This window comes from Zygotorulaspora mrakii, chromosome 6, assembly GCF_013402915.1.
Source record: "Zygotorulaspora mrakii chromosome 6, complete sequence".
Classification (NCBI taxonomy): domain Eukaryota; kingdom Fungi; phylum Ascomycota; class Saccharomycetes; order Saccharomycetales; family Saccharomycetaceae; genus Zygotorulaspora; species Zygotorulaspora mrakii.
The window spans coordinates 58,168-74,636 of record NC_050724.1 but is presented as its reverse complement, the minus strand read 5'-3'; the positions used below and the strand labels follow the sequence as shown (position 1 = coordinate 74,636).

At 41.3% G+C, this 16,469-nt stretch overlaps 7 protein-coding genes across 7 annotated transcripts; 3 read left to right on the top strand and 4 right to left on the bottom strand.

The window, feature by feature from the left end:
* Positions 1–1,766: 1,766 nt before the first annotated feature.
* On the bottom strand, positions 1,767–4,604 carry ZDS1 (Zds1p; the record flags this gene model as incomplete). The annotated part of the gene is made up of 1 exon (XM_037289358.1): positions 1,767–4,604. One exon carries the CDS (start codon positions 4,602–4,604, stop codon positions 1,767–1,769), a length of 2,838 nt encoding a protein of 945 aa, XP_037145253.1.
* A 406-nt stretch (positions 4,605–5,010) lies between these two features.
* Positions 5,011–5,952, bottom strand: RCE1 (CAAX prenyl protease; the record flags this gene model as incomplete). Its single annotated transcript, XM_037289357.1, has 1 exon — positions 5,011–5,952. The coding sequence occupies one exon, from the start codon at positions 5,950–5,952 to the stop codon at positions 5,011–5,013; it is 942 nt and encodes a 313-aa protein (XP_037145252.1).
* A 742-nt stretch (positions 5,953–6,694) lies between these two features.
* TUP1 (chromatin-silencing transcriptional regulator TUP1) lies at positions 6,695–8,902 on the bottom strand (the record flags this gene model as incomplete). Its single annotated transcript, XM_037289356.1, has 1 exon — positions 6,695–8,902. The coding sequence occupies one exon, from the start codon at positions 8,900–8,902 to the stop codon at positions 6,695–6,697; it is 2,208 nt and encodes a 735-aa protein (XP_037145251.1).
* An 86-nt stretch (positions 8,903–8,988) lies between these two features.
* On the top strand, positions 8,989–9,534 carry CSM1 (Csm1p; the record flags this gene model as incomplete). Its single annotated transcript, XM_037289355.1, has 1 exon — positions 8,989–9,534. The coding sequence occupies one exon, from the start codon at positions 8,989–8,991 to the stop codon at positions 9,532–9,534; it is 546 nt and encodes a 181-aa protein (XP_037145250.1).
* Positions 9,535–9,552: 18 nt separating this feature from the next.
* Positions 9,553–9,987, bottom strand: HG535_0F00320 (uncharacterized protein; the record flags this gene model as incomplete). The annotated part of the gene is made up of 1 exon (XM_037289354.1): positions 9,553–9,987. The coding sequence occupies one exon, from the start codon at positions 9,985–9,987 to the stop codon at positions 9,553–9,555; it is 435 nt and encodes a 144-aa protein (XP_037145249.1).
* Positions 9,988–10,675: 688 nt separating this feature from the next.
* ABP1 (Abp1p) lies at positions 10,676–12,448 on the top strand (the record flags this gene model as incomplete). The annotated part of the gene is made up of 1 exon (XM_037289353.1): positions 10,676–12,448. The coding sequence occupies one exon, from the start codon at positions 10,676–10,678 to the stop codon at positions 12,446–12,448; it is 1,773 nt and encodes a 590-aa protein (XP_037145248.1).
* Positions 12,449–12,857: 409 nt separating this feature from the next.
* Positions 12,858–16,466, top strand: HG535_0F00300 (uncharacterized protein; the record flags this gene model as incomplete). Its single annotated transcript, XM_037289352.1, has 1 exon — positions 12,858–16,466. One exon carries the CDS (start codon positions 12,858–12,860, stop codon positions 16,464–16,466), a length of 3,609 nt encoding a protein of 1,202 aa, XP_037145247.1.
* Between the last annotated feature and the right edge of the window lie 3 nt (positions 16,467–16,469).

Here is a 16,469-nt window from a genome sequence, read left to right as displayed (position 1 = left end):
ATTGAGAAGCAGTTTTAGCAGCTGTTGTTAGTAGATTATCAAATGCAATGTGTTCAGAATACCCACATTTGTGGCACTTGAGTGCTCGAATGCTCGCACAAGTCTCTTACTGAAGAACTGAATAAAAGATTGGTGTATCTTAGCGGAGCAAAATGGCTTTGGATGATAACAGAATGCGACTCTGAGAAGTGCTTTGCGAGACTGCCAGCTTTCGCAACTCACAGTGACAGTGTCACGTAGGGGCAGCCGTTATAGAATACTCGGTCCCCCGACTATGTGTCTCACGGAGGCATGGCCATGAAGAGTTTCCTTGGATGCTGATCGGCTTGAATTTTTTCAAACGTTCTACATTTTTGACACTTCTAATTTGTTTACGACAAGTGTCATTAAAGATTCCTGTTGAAGTGCGACTGCATCTCTCCAAATTTCAATTAGTATTAGTAGAATGAGTTTCTAAGATGTATTTGGACCTCAAATACAACCGATGGCTAAGTTGTAGTTATCGCTTGGAGCAAAACGATCGGAATAAAGTATTTAATCCTTCTTGATTTATGAACCCTCTAATTAAAACAGCAGCCTTATGAGAGGTCTTGTTCCAGTAAAGAATATTTGCGTGAAATATAATTCTCTTGTTTCACAATTTGTTCAATACATGCGGACTTTTGATCTGTCTTCACTCGGACAAGAATTGATCCGCTCTCTTGTCACTGGATATATAGTGATCACAGCTTTGCAGAAACTGACAGCTGTATGTCCTTTGAGTATTCATTCAACGGCTTGATGTACCACTCACTCCTCAAAAATTGAAGCAACTTGTTTGAGAATGCTGTATATATGTCGTAAAAGTGGTTTGAAATGATAAATGCTTCAATTTTCACGTTTCTTATTGCTTGGTAGCTAAGTAGAGCCTTGTTATGGATATTCAAAAGATTTTCATCCAACTTTAAATTGTTTTCTTTTAGCTTTTTATTGCTTTCCTTCATTGAATCTCTCCATAAAGATAATAGAAACCCTTTTGTGATTAGTGAGATCTGATCCTTGCCGAGAAACGCGATTAGACAAAGTCAAATCATACAGTATAATTAGGGTGAAATATGGAAAGTAGTCTATTTTTCGTGGTACCTTATGTGAGAAGGTAACCATGGCACAGCGCTGAGGCACGTTAGCCGCCGAGCTTTCTATTTGACAGAAGATGAGTATATGTGACAGCAGCATGCAATATGCAACATGCAACCAAAGTTTCCTAAAGCTTAAAATATAATCATTTATTTTTTCTCGTCTCATTTGCTTTTTATCAGGTACCAAACCAGGCGCTTATAGTCTTCGTGGAATTTAGTCTTCAATCGCCGGGGTTTGTCATTGCAGTTCTATTTAGGAGTCGGATGTGGAATGGTATGTTTATCCTTTTACTCTATTCTACCGAAAGGTATTCAAGAGACTTTCCTTCTGGATTTATGTATTTAGCGATTTCAATTATACTTTTCCATATCTTTGTTCTACTCCTTTCTCCTTGAAGGTAAAACGATGCCTGCCGGATAAAAAACATTCCGTTGTCGTGTTCGAAGCTCGATACACATCAACGATGAATAGTAATTGCTTGCTGGTGCTACAGGTAGAGTGGTCAGCTGTCAAGATACGAAGCAGCGAATATTTGGCAACGCAATTTGTGGATGTGATTTGGTTTTATATATTGGTCTATGTACAACAATATAAATGCTCTTTTTACTCATTTTTCGGTATGGTATGTTTGTTCCTATGTATGTTCTTCAAATCTCCGGTATACAGATTGCTCCGTCGGCAGCATTGTGTTCTGTTCTGTAAGCGCTTCCAGCATTGCTTTCGTCCTCTTCAAGTGAAATCATGCTTTGATCTTGCGAAGCTTGTTCCATGTATAACGTATGGTTTACCAGGTTAAGGTATGCATACATGAAGTTACTCAATATTACTTGTTGCCGGAGCTCTCGCTTGGGATCGCTCAGCTTCAAATGGCTAAGTCTGTATATTGCTCTTTCGACATTGACAGGTAATCGATGGTCAAACATTATTACAGTGGAGACAGTAAGCATTGGTAGTGGGAATCCAAATGCGCTATCGCTAAATTGTATCGGAGCGTTTGGCTTTTCAGGTTTCTGAACGTCCTCGAATCTCAGCTTGCGTGGTGGTAGCACAGCAGCAGGAGGACCATGATTGTCATTTGGGTTTGAAATTATCGATTTCTCTTGTTTTAGATCTTTTTCGACTAATAATGGTTCCGTGTGCATATTGTAACTTTGATCCAAACTTGTATCTTGTGAATCATCACCATCCAACTCCTGCACAGATTCAATAACTACGTCTGATTGAGGGCCCACTAACGTATTACTCACGTGAATGTCATTCTTCGTACTTGCAACACTTACAGCGGGCTTTAAAGCTGGGAGTTCTTCTTTGTCTTGATTACTCTTGTGAATAGATGCATAATCGTGAGGAACCGATCTGAGACGGTTCTCAGATTTTGATTCTGACTTGATTTTCGAAGTGTTTTTCGAATTTCTGCTGAAAACGGGCATTTCTTCTTGGAGTTCTCTTCCTTCTGCCTCATCTGGACCGATTTGAGAGGACACTTTTCCCTTTGGTTCTGAATGAGGATGCTTTTTGCTTGTGCTACTAACCGATTTTGATTTACTTTTTCCCTTGCGTTTAAATAAACTTACGAACTTCATCTCCAACCGCTGTCTTTTATCAGAAGTCGAGGAGTTAATGAAGTTGGACAGCGCTGTGCTCTCCTCGCTATGTTTATTCTTCGACGCGTTGTCCGGCGTCTTTTTTGGGGAAGGTTTAGAGTCTTTCTGTAGTAGAATTGGTTGATGTCTATTCTTCGAATGATTACTACGTATTGGTGCCAGTCTTTCGAATTCCTGTTCTGAATGTTTTGTTGCCTTGATGAAGTCATCATCGAAACTTTTTACGTCATTGTTTTCAGTAAGTTGTTTGGCATTTGGAGAGGTCTTTTCCGATTCCATGTCATTCATCCAGGGCCAATCATTTTTTTTTTGTGGTGAGTCCCTCGATTCATTTCTAACATTTTTCAGGCATGTATTGTCCTCTATGAGTTCCTGTGCATTTTCTTCACTTTTTTGTTCACCCTCTTTCTGCCAATCTATGCTAGACTGGCGGTAATGATCATACAAGTCTTGAAAGTCACTTGCTGCGCTTGGAGATGTAATACTGGAGTTACTTTCAACTAAATTAGTCAAGAGTGAAACGTTTTCTTTTTTTTGCTCCGTTTCCTCAACATGAAGACTTGATCGATCTGAAATGACTTTAGGCTCCATTTCTAGATGCTTATGATTAGAAATCGGATCACATGCGGCATTCCCTGAATTTTCAGTATGTCTATCCGATTGAAGAGTGCCCTCCATAGTCCTTTTCCTATATGTATTAAACTTGCTTCTCCGTAGTGAAGACCTGGCAGGGATCACAAATCCATGCTTCATAAACATGTTTGATGCAAATTCATCATCCTCGTTAACGCTGGCGGCTAGTTTCGAGTTAGTGTTCTCTGTTCGACTCTTATTTGTTAGTGATTCATCATCACCAAATGATCCGGACATGCTCAAAGTTCTTGCAAGAGTAACAGCATCCGAATCTGTTAATCCCGCTTTGTTTGATATCTTGGTAAGTTCTTCAGTGATATCCTTCAAAGAAATGGGTCTGGCGGGATCTGTAGATGACCGGGGCCTTGTCTGCCATTCAATTTCAGAATCTACATCTAGCTCATTTTCAAACTCGGTATATGATTTTCTCAAGCCCGATGGTCTTCGCACTAAAGATTCATGCTTCCTTGAGAAATCTGCTGGCAACTTATCCAAAACATCCAGGTTCTCTTTATTTGCGTTGGTTTCAACCAGGTGATCAGTCTTATCTTCTAATTTTATGTTATGCAAAGTATCCTGTACAAGTTCCAAGTAATTCTCTGGTTTAACGTTAGGATGTTGGTCCGCAGGGACCCAGAGCAAGTTCTGAGTCAAAGATGTGCTGGAACTTGTGTTGCTGTTAGAGGTTCTATTCGAAGATGGCCTCCTAGTAGGCACCTTATGGGCGCCTCTTCTCAATGACCCCACGCCTGACAGATCTCTATTCGCGGGAAAGGGAGATGGCTCCAGTTCCTGACTATGAACCAATTTATTCTCCTCACTTTCAGAATTGCCATGCTCGTTATCCAAATACTCCGCAGTAGTTGCTTCAAAACTATTTTCAAAAGAGTCCTCTGATTGTACAGTATGCAACGCAACACCTTTTCCAGAGTTTGAATCATTTACATCCGGTCTATCATTCTCTTCGATATCCCCGCCTGATGACGATCCTGAAGACCAAGAATTTCGATTTTTGTTCTGAATACTGGTACTACTTGTCGCATTTACCCTATATTCTAGTTCTGGGTCCATCAAAAGGTCTATAGAGCCAATAGAAATTCTTTTCAAATTTTTAACATTTTGTACCTCATTGTCCAGAGATTTTGCAGCTATGAGAACTTCTGATTTCCGCTTCTCACGCAGGGAGACCCGGTTTGTACTTTGACCTCTCAGCACAATACCTTCACCTGTACCATAGTTCGAGTCCATTTCTATAAGAGACCCAGATTTACTAGTAGAGGACTATGAATAGAGTGAGTTTAATACCTCAGTCCAGGGAATAAAATGAGAGAATATCAACAAATTGTACCTTCCCCTCTTGCGTTTCTGGTTAGATATTACCAACTTAGCTGCATGCGATCCCTCAATTCGCAGCTGGTTGAACTTCCGCAGTACTGCTGGCTGTTTTTCGGTGAGATCTGGGGTAGCCTCTATTCATCTCTATATTGCACTTGTGCCAGAATTGATTCGAGATCTTACGCGTCTCCGCTAATACCATTTCGTGGGTAATGATGTATGAATGTCATAGCTAAACTTACAATTATAATAAACTTCAGTATGTATGAATATACGTAGAGATTTGAATGGAAGCATTAACAGTCTGGCCGGACCTTTCCTACACACCTAAGTTCCACTTTGACTGGGTCAATGCATCGAACTGGTTCTTAAAAAAAAGAATTCCCATAAGAAGTAGTACAAGATAGCATTTTTTCCAAAGATCTACTAGTCTTCTTACATGGATATTCTCAGGCTTCTTAACGACTGTAAAATGCATGTGGAGCCTTGAAGACTCTGGGAACCCCATATAGTTGCAAATTGCATGAATTACGATGCATGACCACAGATTTCCGCCAGATCTCAGGTAGACATAATTCGTAAAGGTGCCAAATAGTGTCGTATAGGCTGTTTGGCAAATCGTATTCAATAGAATCGTTGGCCAGCCTAAAATACCTTGTTCTAAGAGTTCGTAGGCATGGTGAGCGTGAGCCAACCCGAAAAAGAGAGGTGTTTGCCAAATCAATAACCTGAAATTCAGCCCCGTGTCAGGTTTCAACGCCAGATATGTGTTGAGTAGCATGGAGGTATAGAACAGCTCCTCGGTGAACGGTGCGAAGAAGTAATTCCTCAGGCCCCAAATGCTGAATACCTCATCGCTGAATTCTTTCAAACCAGTCCCTCTTGTCACAAAAACTAGGTATAGCAGAGAATCCAATAGAGGACCTACGTATAGAAAGGCCATAAGGGCCATGCCTTTACATATATCGTGGATATATGTTGTGATATCCCAATTACCTTTTCTATAATATCCTGGTATTAGTCCTAAGTTTAGGAACGCTTCACGATATGAAAGCTGCTCTACCTGCGAATGCAGAATCCATGGAATCTTGATTGCGTTTATTAAAGTAATAAAGCAAACACGCTGTATTCTTGATTTGATGACTCTCGGATCGTCTCTTCCGCTTGGGTAATCCTCTGCTTGCTTTGTAGTTGAATATATCGCAGCTACATATGATCCAGATATGTACAAAGATAGCCAAAATGCATTGAACTCCACCATTAATTTGATTGTGTTATTTTTTTAATATCAGTTTCAGGAGAATTAAGGAGAGCTCAAAATGTAGTCGAATGTCTGTTTTACTTTTGGAATTTTGGTCCGTTTCATGGCGATTGGTTACCTAAATATGAATTTCAAACAAAAAAGTAAAAATAAACGCTGAGCGACAGTGAAACGAAAGATGGCTCAATGAAATATTTTACATTTAAATAGGTCAAAAAGACTATTACGGACCTGATTAGGGCCTGAAAGTATGATATAGCATCTAGGCTGCCGGTAATGCCTTTTTTGGGGCGAAGCAATTTTTGGCTCATTACGTCAGGCCATGTCTCCCATACAATTTAAGCACGTTTTTCAACATTCAATGCATCGAAATTTTGCAATTATAGAGGTATACATTGTTTCCCTTGATTGAGCCTTGATGTGAGTTATTCAATTAGCCAGATATTTATAAACATGCTAAAAATGAAGCAAATCTTGTGCAGCGCTCTGATACGCAAGGTGTCATAAAGAACTTTTCCTATTAATTATCATCTGCTTGTATCAGGTTTTGGTAATCACTACAAATAAAGTGTTAATAATTATTACATCTGCTTGTCATCCTGGCAATCATGCTTACTTAAATCTATTTTTACATCTTGTCATAACATATAAGCGGAGCAAATTGACACACGAAGCCAATAGAAATAAAGTAAAAGACACAAAAGAACAAAAAAGGCGCCAATTTATCATCAAAAAGTCCTTCCTATTCCTTTAACTCTTTGACTTTAGGCTGGTTGACATCACCTTCCGTCCCATTCTCTTTTTTGGTATATTTCCAGATTCTTGCTTTACAGTCTCCGCTACCTGTAGCGAATACACCGTATTGAGGACCTAATGGAAAACTATTTGCGACGGCTACCGAAATAACAGAGTTTCTGTGACCCTGGAGCATCAATAATGGATTTCCGGTTACAGTATCCCAAAATAATACGCCACGGTCCTTGGAACCTGAGAGTATATATTCGTCGTTTTGCGTCGTTGCAACAGAGAGAACAAAATCTTTATGACCCGTGTATGTGACTTCACATGTGCCTGGTGTTGGTTTTCCATTTGTATTGCTATCGTTAGAACCACTGCGCAAATTCCAAAGTTTGACAGATCTATCTAATGAACCAGAAACAACCCCATTACCATCTCTTGTGAAAACAACACTATAGACAGAATCTTTGTGACCTGTACCAGATTCGTTTTCTGAATCCAATCTTTCAACCAGAAACCCGGTCTCAGAGTCCCAAACACGTACTGCACGATCTAACGATCCTGCCGCAATAAATTTACCATCACCTGGTGAAACTGCTACAGTGGTCACACCATCTTCAATAGACAGTGTCAAAGAACATTGCCCTGTACGAAGATCCCAAATTCTTACAGTTCTATCACCGGACCCGGACACCAACTTATCACCGGATGGGAAATAATCTAAAGAATAGATATCTTGTTCGTGACCCTGCAAAACCATGACAATCTTTTTTTGAGCAATATCCCAAATTCTAATTAGCCTGTCTTCTGCACCTGTTGCTAAAAACTTACCATCAGGGGAGAAACAAACAGATCGAATATACAAATCTGTCGAAGCGCTCTTTGAAGCTGCAAAATTTGCATCGTTGTTGGTCTCTTCCCCGTTACCGTTATCATCATTTTGTTCATTGATTTGTGTAGCGGCGTCATCTGAAAGTCTAGCGACTAATGTACCATCAGAAACTTTGAAAACTTGAGTTGTTTTGTTGCAACCTGTAGCTAGAAATTCACCATCATTACTAAATCGGACACAACAAACAACAGAAGTATGGTCCAATGAACAATGCAACTCGACGTCCAGTTCACGAGGTAATGCTGGATTATATAGGACAAAGTAATCGTTTGTTTGTTTCTTCAAATGAGATGGAACGGTTTGAGAATCCAAATCCAGCAAAAAGGGAGGGATCGGTTTTGCGTGGCTAGCACGATCCGCATATGGAACCACGTAATGTTCTTGTGGTAAGTCTCCGCCTTCCGAACCTGTCTGCTTCGACTGTGTCTTCTGCATCTCTTTAGAAGTCACTTCTGCTTTAGTGATCTTAGCCAACTGCTCTTGTTGCGGTAACGGGGAAGTCGATGGTAAAATACTTGTCCCTGCTTTTTGGAGTGTCGTCTGGGCTTGTGATTCATTCCCTGTGCCACTGGGTGCTGGCGTCTGTGCGGGTGCAGCGCTACCACTGAATCCAGGAGTACTTGGCGCTGCTGTCGTGCTTGCAGCTGGAGCTGGAGCCAAACTGGGTGATTGATTAGAAGTAGCTGCTACAGCCGGTAGAGTTGGTTGTGGTGGCATTTGTGAGCCCGCCGTACCAGAAGCAGGAGAGCCCGCGGCAAAGGAACTAGGCCCGGATACAGTGGTATTAGGTGCTGCTGTTTGTACCTGTTGCTGCTGTGCCTGCTGTTGGTGGAGTAGCTGATGTTGCTGCTGCTGTTGCGCTTGTTGTTGGTGGTGGACAGTGAACGAGGCTAGTCGTCTATCCCGTTGTTCGAGTTCAATTTTCAATCGGTTGATCTCTTCTTCATAAGCGTCCTTCATTTTTCGATGGGTCAACTCCAGTTCATAAACAGTATTTCTAATCTGCTGCATCTCAGCCAACTGCTGATTTATCTTGAAATCGTAATCTTTCTGATTTTGTAAACGGTAAGAAGTGGCTTCTTGCGACACTTGCGCAAACTCTAATCTAATGGCCTCGAGTAGCTCATTCAGCTTGGTTTGAGAACTAGCAACTATAGATGACATCTTAGCTTGGTTGACCCGGTGACCTTTACTTCGATTACCTGTTGAGAAAAAACAAATGGAATGGCTTAAATTCAATTGTTTTTTTCCAATCTTGTAAAGGATTTTGTAAATAGGTTTTAGAACTGCTATAATCGCGTAGAACGAATAATGCGGCATTCAAATAAACAATCATGACAGTGATGAACAAACGGACAGAAGGCAGATCTCTAAGCTGATATTTGATTCCATTGAAAATATCCGGAATGGATAGCTTGACGCAATACAGGGATTCCATAAAAGAACGATTGGATAACGCGGATCTTCTGGTTGCAAAACTGGTGCATGAAAATACAGTTCTGACCCAGACTGTTGAGACAAAGACACAAGAGATTGAGGGGTTTCAGCAGCAGATTCATGGTTTGGAGGAAAAAGTGAGGGAACTCACTTCCCTTCAGGCAAAACAAGAAGAAAATATGGAAATCGTGAAGGATCTATTCGAACATCTGTGTGGTGTACGAGTACATAAGTCATATGAAGACGACACAGGTCTCTGGTTTGACACTTCGCAGGGTTCCAAAAATGGCATAATGGATTACAAGTTAGGATTTGTCAAAAGCGAATCATTTCCTGGAACTGAGGTGATTTATGTACCGCTTCTGAAACAAAGAACATCAGATGAACTACGAATACTGCAAAACCAAATTCCCGCCTATATGTTTGACACGCTTAGCTTTCCATTAAAGGCGTTGCATCAGTTCTACTCCAAAATGGCGAGGTGTTTGAATAAAAAGGTGAATGAAAATAACTAATATTTGTGCTTTAAAATATTATTGTAAAACTAGGCTACCTTGTTCACTAACTACCAGACTTTTCAACAGCTTTTTCTTTGTGTCTTTGTCCTTTACGGTTTTCAGGATTTTATAAAGTGATTCACCACTTTTCATGGCTGGAAACGTTGACTTTTTGGAGTCTGACTTTGAAACTTTGCTTTCCACAGTGGGCTTACCAGTTTTTTCCTTCTCTTCGACCTTCTTCACAGGTGCCTGCTCCTTTTGCTTCGGCTTTTTGCCCTTGTACAAGGATTTCTGATATTTTTGGTCCTCACTTATGCATTGTGTGTGCTGTTTATAACTTACACCATCTTCAAAAGTCTTTGAACAGTCTATGCATGTATAGTACGCATCAGGACATCTGTAGTAGTGCTTTTCAGTATTTTTCTTGGGGACAGTAGCATTGCAAACTTCGCAGTTGAATGTGACCATTGTAAGTACTTGAAAGCAGTTGCTGTTTAGTGATTGATATGTTGAAATTAAGATGTTTGCAGCTCATCGAGTTTTTTTAATTTTTATTTTAATTTTTTTTTTTTTTGGATATTCTCACCTTTCACTTTGAAGTGTCAAAATTCCATATTGTGACAGAAAAAGAACAGTATGGCAACGTAAGTAAAAAGAAGTATATGTTTCAAGGATCTACTAGGAGCGTAAGGCGTTTCACCTACATAATAGACCGACGCGGTCCGGGAGGTGAATGTGCTGCCTGGATCTCATCACCATGCTGTAGCAGCTCCTCACATCACCGCGTGACATAGAGAACAGTGGAATGAAATAATCTAAACTTACGTTCAATATGGATCTAAGAATCTTTCAATCAATTCTTCATTGATGACGAACCTCTCAAGAAGTCCTTTTACAGTAAATTGACATCAACACATACAGGTCGGGTAACCCGAGTTCAGCTAACGCCACGAACCGTCTATAGGGGCAATCAAGCACATGTTCAGGGCGGAATAACAAGCATTGTATTTGAAAAGTCGATAATTTGCTCCATTGTGATATCAATTAGGATCACGAAGTTATCTACCAACTGGGGCTAGTGTGTGATATATTTTGTAGTCAAAAAGGTAGTCGAAACATTGGGAGGACTCTTTTGTTTTTTTAGAATCAGTACAGAATGGCTTTAGAACCCATTAATTACACTACTTACTCTAGAGAGATTGAACAGGAATACTTGAAAGTTGTCCGCGGAGTTGATGAAGATACAACATGGTTGATAATTTCGCCAAACACAAAGAAGGAATACACTCCTGAATATGTTGGGTCGGATTTCAGTGAATTCTTGTCGATGTTCGAAGAAACAAAAGTTCAATTCGGTTTGGCTCGTGTTTCGCCTCCAGGATCTGATGTCAAGAAATTAATATTAATTGGCTGGTGTCCAGATCTTGCTCCTTTGAAGATGAAGGCTTCGTTCGCCGCAAATTTCGGGACTGTAGCTAATCAGTTATTGAAGGGTTATCATATCCAAGTTACCGCGAGAGATGAAGATGATTTGGATGAAGCAGAACTATTACAAAAAATTAGTAACGCATCTGGTGCGCGTTATTCTATCCAAATGAATGATAAGAAGCCAGTGAACAGGCCTGCAAACTCGAATCGTAACTTCGCGAAGCCTGTACCAGGCCCTGCGCCACAGCGCGAACGTAACGTTGGAACTGAAGCCGCATCTCCTGTCACAGCCGCCTCAAATGTCAAGAGCACAAGTGCTGGTCCACCCCAGCCTACCAAAAAGCCTGTTTCAAATGATGTCGATGACTGGGATGAACCCGAAGTTGAGGAGCGCGATTTTCATGAGAAGCCTTTAAAGCCAAGTGCTTCAAGTTACAGACCAGTAGGAAAAATAGATCTTCAAAAGGTCATTGCCGAAGAGAAAGCAAGAGAAGATCCGCGCCTGGTAAGTGCTATGCATGTTTCCAAAAAAATAGCACCACAGGACGATATTACCAATCTGAAGGAACAATCTAAGCTAAAAAGAGATCAAGAAATGTCAGCATTCTTGGGTACTAAACCTTTAAAGGCTGGTCCTGCTCCACAAAAAAATGACGATATGACAATTAAAGGTTTCAAAAATGAGAAAACCCCCGCTCAATTATGGGTAGAAAAGAAAGCTGCGGAAGCGGCAGCTGCATCAGGATCTAAGTCAACGCTCTATGGAAATTTGCAACAAGAGCAGGAGCCTCAACAGTCAAAATCTGATGTTCAAGATTACAATGAGGAGGCTGATGTTAATGATCTAAAATCTAAATTTGAAAAGTTATCTTCTAATGCTGAACCTGCGATTATAACTCCAAAAAGAGTTGATGAAACACCAATTCCGAAGGAGGATGTATACACCGCGGTGAAATCTGATACATCGCAATTTGGCAGGCCTTTGCCTGGAATGCATGTCGAAGTTTCAAATGAGGAGAATGAAGAAGTTGATGAGGAAGATGAGTGGGATGAAGAAGAAGCCTCGCCAGCGCCTGCGCTTCCCTCAAGGTCTTCATATATAAGCCAGGAAGAGAAGCAGAAACAACCAATCCAAAAGGAAGAACCTGTCGAAGAAGAACCTGTCGAAGAAGAACCTGTCGAAGAAGAACCTGTCGAAGAAGAACCTGCCGAGGAAGAACCTGCCGAGGAAGAGCCGATTGAAGAAGAGCCACCTTCTTTACCTTTAAGAAATTTCCCACCACCTCCTGCAAGAAAATCGGTCGAGCCTACTAAGCCAGCTCTACCATCAGCTATCGCAACTTACGACTACGAAGCTGGAGAAGAAAATGAACTGACGTTCAAGGAGAATGATAGAATAATCCATATAGATTTTGTCGACGAGGACTGGTGGCTCGGGGAGTTGGAAGAGACGGGAGAAAAAGGTTTATTTCCTAGTAACTATATAACTCTTGAAAACTAGACCAAAATGTTTGATCCATCTGGTAGTAAACGTGCACAGTGAAATGTATTTACAGTATCTATCATGTACTAATTTAGATTATTTGGCCTGAAACTCTTTTCTCAGAGTTTGATATTCTTTCAACGGTGGGGGGACTGTCGCTGCCTTCAAATTAAATGAAGAAAAATATAAAACACTTTTAATACAAAAAGTACAAAACCATAGCAGAAAATTTCATGTTGGAGACCAAAATACTTAGGAGGCGTGAATTTGGAATTGTTTTATTTATGATTTGAATTTGTTTGATGGCTCAAGGCATTTGCATACTTTGGAAGCTTATATAATGAGGCAGAGAAGTTTAATCTTAAACAAAAGAATATATCGATCACTATGGCCATTCATCCAACACACTTGATAAACTCAGTGTACCATGCCAAGATCACTCATTCTGTTTTTAGGTTTATTTGTACTGACTTGTTGTGAGACTGCAAAAGGTGCTTACTACGCAAATGTGACTCATTCTTCAGCATTATTTGATGTCGTTTCTGGATCATCTCCATCTTCCTCCAATACAGGAGTAGGAACGGCAGGTTTTGCCTCCACTTCAGTGCCTCACAACAGTGATGGGGCACTTACAACCGGAATGCCAATTCATTTCTCTACCTTTACTTCTGCATTGTGCCCCAATTGTTTACTAGAGGAAACAGGCACAACATATAATGGAGTTGATCACACCAAGAGCAAATCCGATTCCACGCTCGCCTTTGATTTCTCTTACTCAATCCATACAGATTTGACAGATTCCGCCTTTACAGATACCGCCTTTACAGATACCGCCTTTACAGATACCGCCTTTACAGATACCGCCTTTACAGTTCAACCAACTAACACACGGGGTACTGGTGCTATTTCTTCCATATCTCAAGCCGTCTCTTTTGCGATTTCTACCATGCTTTCGGTAAGCTCTATCTCCAATATTAAGAATTCCAGCGGTTCGCAGTCAGTAATTCTATCGACAGAAACAGAAGTCTCTAGAACTGCATTTTCTGATCAGGGCTCATATTTTTCTACCAGCTCAACGACAGATGAGTCAACCGATCACGAAGGGAAAAATTCGGTCCCAATTACATCAATCAGTAAGAGTAGTTCGCAAATTGGTAACAAGACGTCGACTACATATAGTCTAAGATTGTCTACTCAGACCACATCAACTCCTTCAACAACTATATTCTCGAGTAATGAGATCAACCCTTCAATTACTTCTCTAGAGATCGCCAGCAGTAATAGTGAGTTCTTGTCAGGTGCTCTGATTGCCAGTGGGACAGTTAGCAATATACCGAATTATTCATCTAACACACAAAATGGAAACAGTAACACTAGCTCTTCTGCTTCGAGAACCTTTTTGTCCAGTTTGACAGCTACCATACATATTGAGACATCCCCTGATGCATCAAGCATTGGCTCAGCCATTTTAGTTTCCGATATGCCTTCAGTAGATTACGCAACCAGGGCAAACAAAACAATCGGTGAATCCGCAGTTTCCCATCTGGAAAAAGGAAACACTACCACTAGTTTGCCCCCTTCAAACTATGATTTATCGAAAGTCTTTGCTCAAACAACTATTCCAGTGGCATCATTGCGGACAACAACGTCTGTGAACAATGCTAGCTCTGTTGTGTCATACACCACCGTCTTATCGACGGTCAGTACCACCAGCAATGGTGTCGTAACAGTGTACACTACATGGTGTCCACTGGAAAGCACATTGTCTCATAACACCAGATTTTCAGGTACAGAAGTGGAATCGGTCTCGACAGCGCCAACCTCGAATAGCCTGCTCACGGTGGACTCATATCCTGGAAGTACTTTAGACAGCAATACACTAGAGGCAGCGAATAACACTTCGAGCCATACGATAAGTCTTAAGGAGTCGACAAGTTACTCATTATCTAGTGTAAATGTCCCCACCTCTTCAGTGGCTTCCTTGAGGACACCAACGTCTGTGAACAATGCTAGCTCTGTTGTGTCATACACCGCCGTCTTATCGACGGTCAGTACCACCAGCAATGGTGTCGTAACAGTGTACACTACATGGTGTCCACTGGAAAGCACATTGTCTCATAACACCAGATTTTCAGGTACAGAAGTGGAATCGGTCTCGACAGCGCCAACCTCGAATAGCCTGCTCACGGTGGACTCATATCCTGGAAGTACTTTAGACAGCAATACACTAGAGGCAGCGAATAACACTTCGAGCCATACGATAAGTCTTAAGGAGTCGACAAGTTACTCATTATCTAGTGTAAATGTCCCCACCTCTTCAGTGGCTTCCTTGAGGACAACAACGTCTGTGAACAATGCTAGCTCTGTTGTGTCATACACCGCCGTCTTATCGACGGTCAGTACCACCAGCAATGGTGTCGTAACAGTTTACACTACATGGTGTCCATTGGGGATTGAGTCAACACAAAAAAGCAGTTTAAGTATCGGATCAAAGCCAATTGGTTTGCCTCCCACCTCTGGTATAAATCTCGCTACAAATTCAGTTTCGTTTAAGCAATCTTTTGATACTGGCGGCAGTTCTATATCCACTCACAGAGAGCCCACTGACATTTCACTTCCCAGTGTGGGAGTCAGCGCTTCCGTCACGATTGCGGTAATGACAACGACTACAGTTGATGCAGCGAACAAGGTTATATCATACACCGCAGTGCTTTCTACTGTTAGTACAACCAGAAATGGAATAGTAACCAGATTCACTACGTGGTGCCCGTTATCCAAGCTTGAGAATAAGACATATTCTCGGCAGTCCTTTTTGGAGCAATCTACTACAGGGTATACATCTGTAGAAACAACAGGTGCTCATCAGCCCGCTTCGATCACTACCAATTTCCAAGAAGGAACAGCTGGTAGCATTTCCGGAGCCCTAACCGATTCGGAGTCCTTCTTGAGCGGTACCATCTTAATAACAAGAGAAAGCTGCTCGAATGATATATGTGAGCAGTCCGAAAAAACCTCAGTGAGAGATAAAAATCAAGAATTAGCGTCATCAACGGCTGAAACGACATCGAGCGCAGTTAAAATAGTTTCGACGTTTACTGAGACAATTTGTCCGACTTGTACTCAAGCGGTTCCCTTAACACCAACAATTTCTTCAATTAACAGGAGAAGTAGTATTGCAATCGCTTCGATTAGCTCCTTCATCTCATCAAAATACCTTTCTTCAACGACACTGGTACTACCTAGCCCTTCAAGCATAATTGCTGGTAGCGTATCGTCTAAAACTCAGGAGACTGTTTATTTTCAGACCTCAACTAGTTTCAAGCCTTCCGCAGAATCGGAGGTGTTGCTGAACAACCCTTCTACCAGTAGCGAATTTATCCAGACATCTGCAATGGTAAAATCCTCCGCGCAACTTTCCTCAAATCGGTTTTCACAACGACAGCCACCCAATCAACAGTCATCGTCTCTTCAAATATCTGCTTCTATCACGACGGAATACGCTACTGAAACGTCAAGCTCTTCGAATCCTTCGGACCAGCCGCGTAGGCCTCAGTTGTCAAGTATCCTATCTTTCGACAACCCATCGTTAACTATACTCACCAAGAGCACACATAGTTCTGGTACTTCAGTACATTTTTTGACGACGACCGAACATGAACGCTCCAAAGTGTCTAACAGCATAAGTACTGGCACCAAGTATATCGATACAAGGAGTGTGCTAGAATCTGAGTCCTTGCGCAGTCCGACTAGTGTAGCTAGTGGCGCACCAACATCGACTATTACAATTCCATTTACCGTCACCACCTCAAATAGTCAGAGCTCAGTAACATTGTTAACAAGCTCAGGCAGCACAATTATAACATCTGCCTCCAGCCCAAAGTATCATGGAGCAGGTTCCTCAGTTTCTGCAATGTCATCGGGTGGAGCTGGTACAACCATTTCAAATGTTGTACCACTGAGCCAGTACACAGGAAGCGCAGTTCGATTGGTGCCCGATTTGTTTTATGCGTATTTGGCACTTCTTGCAATTAGCTAATTA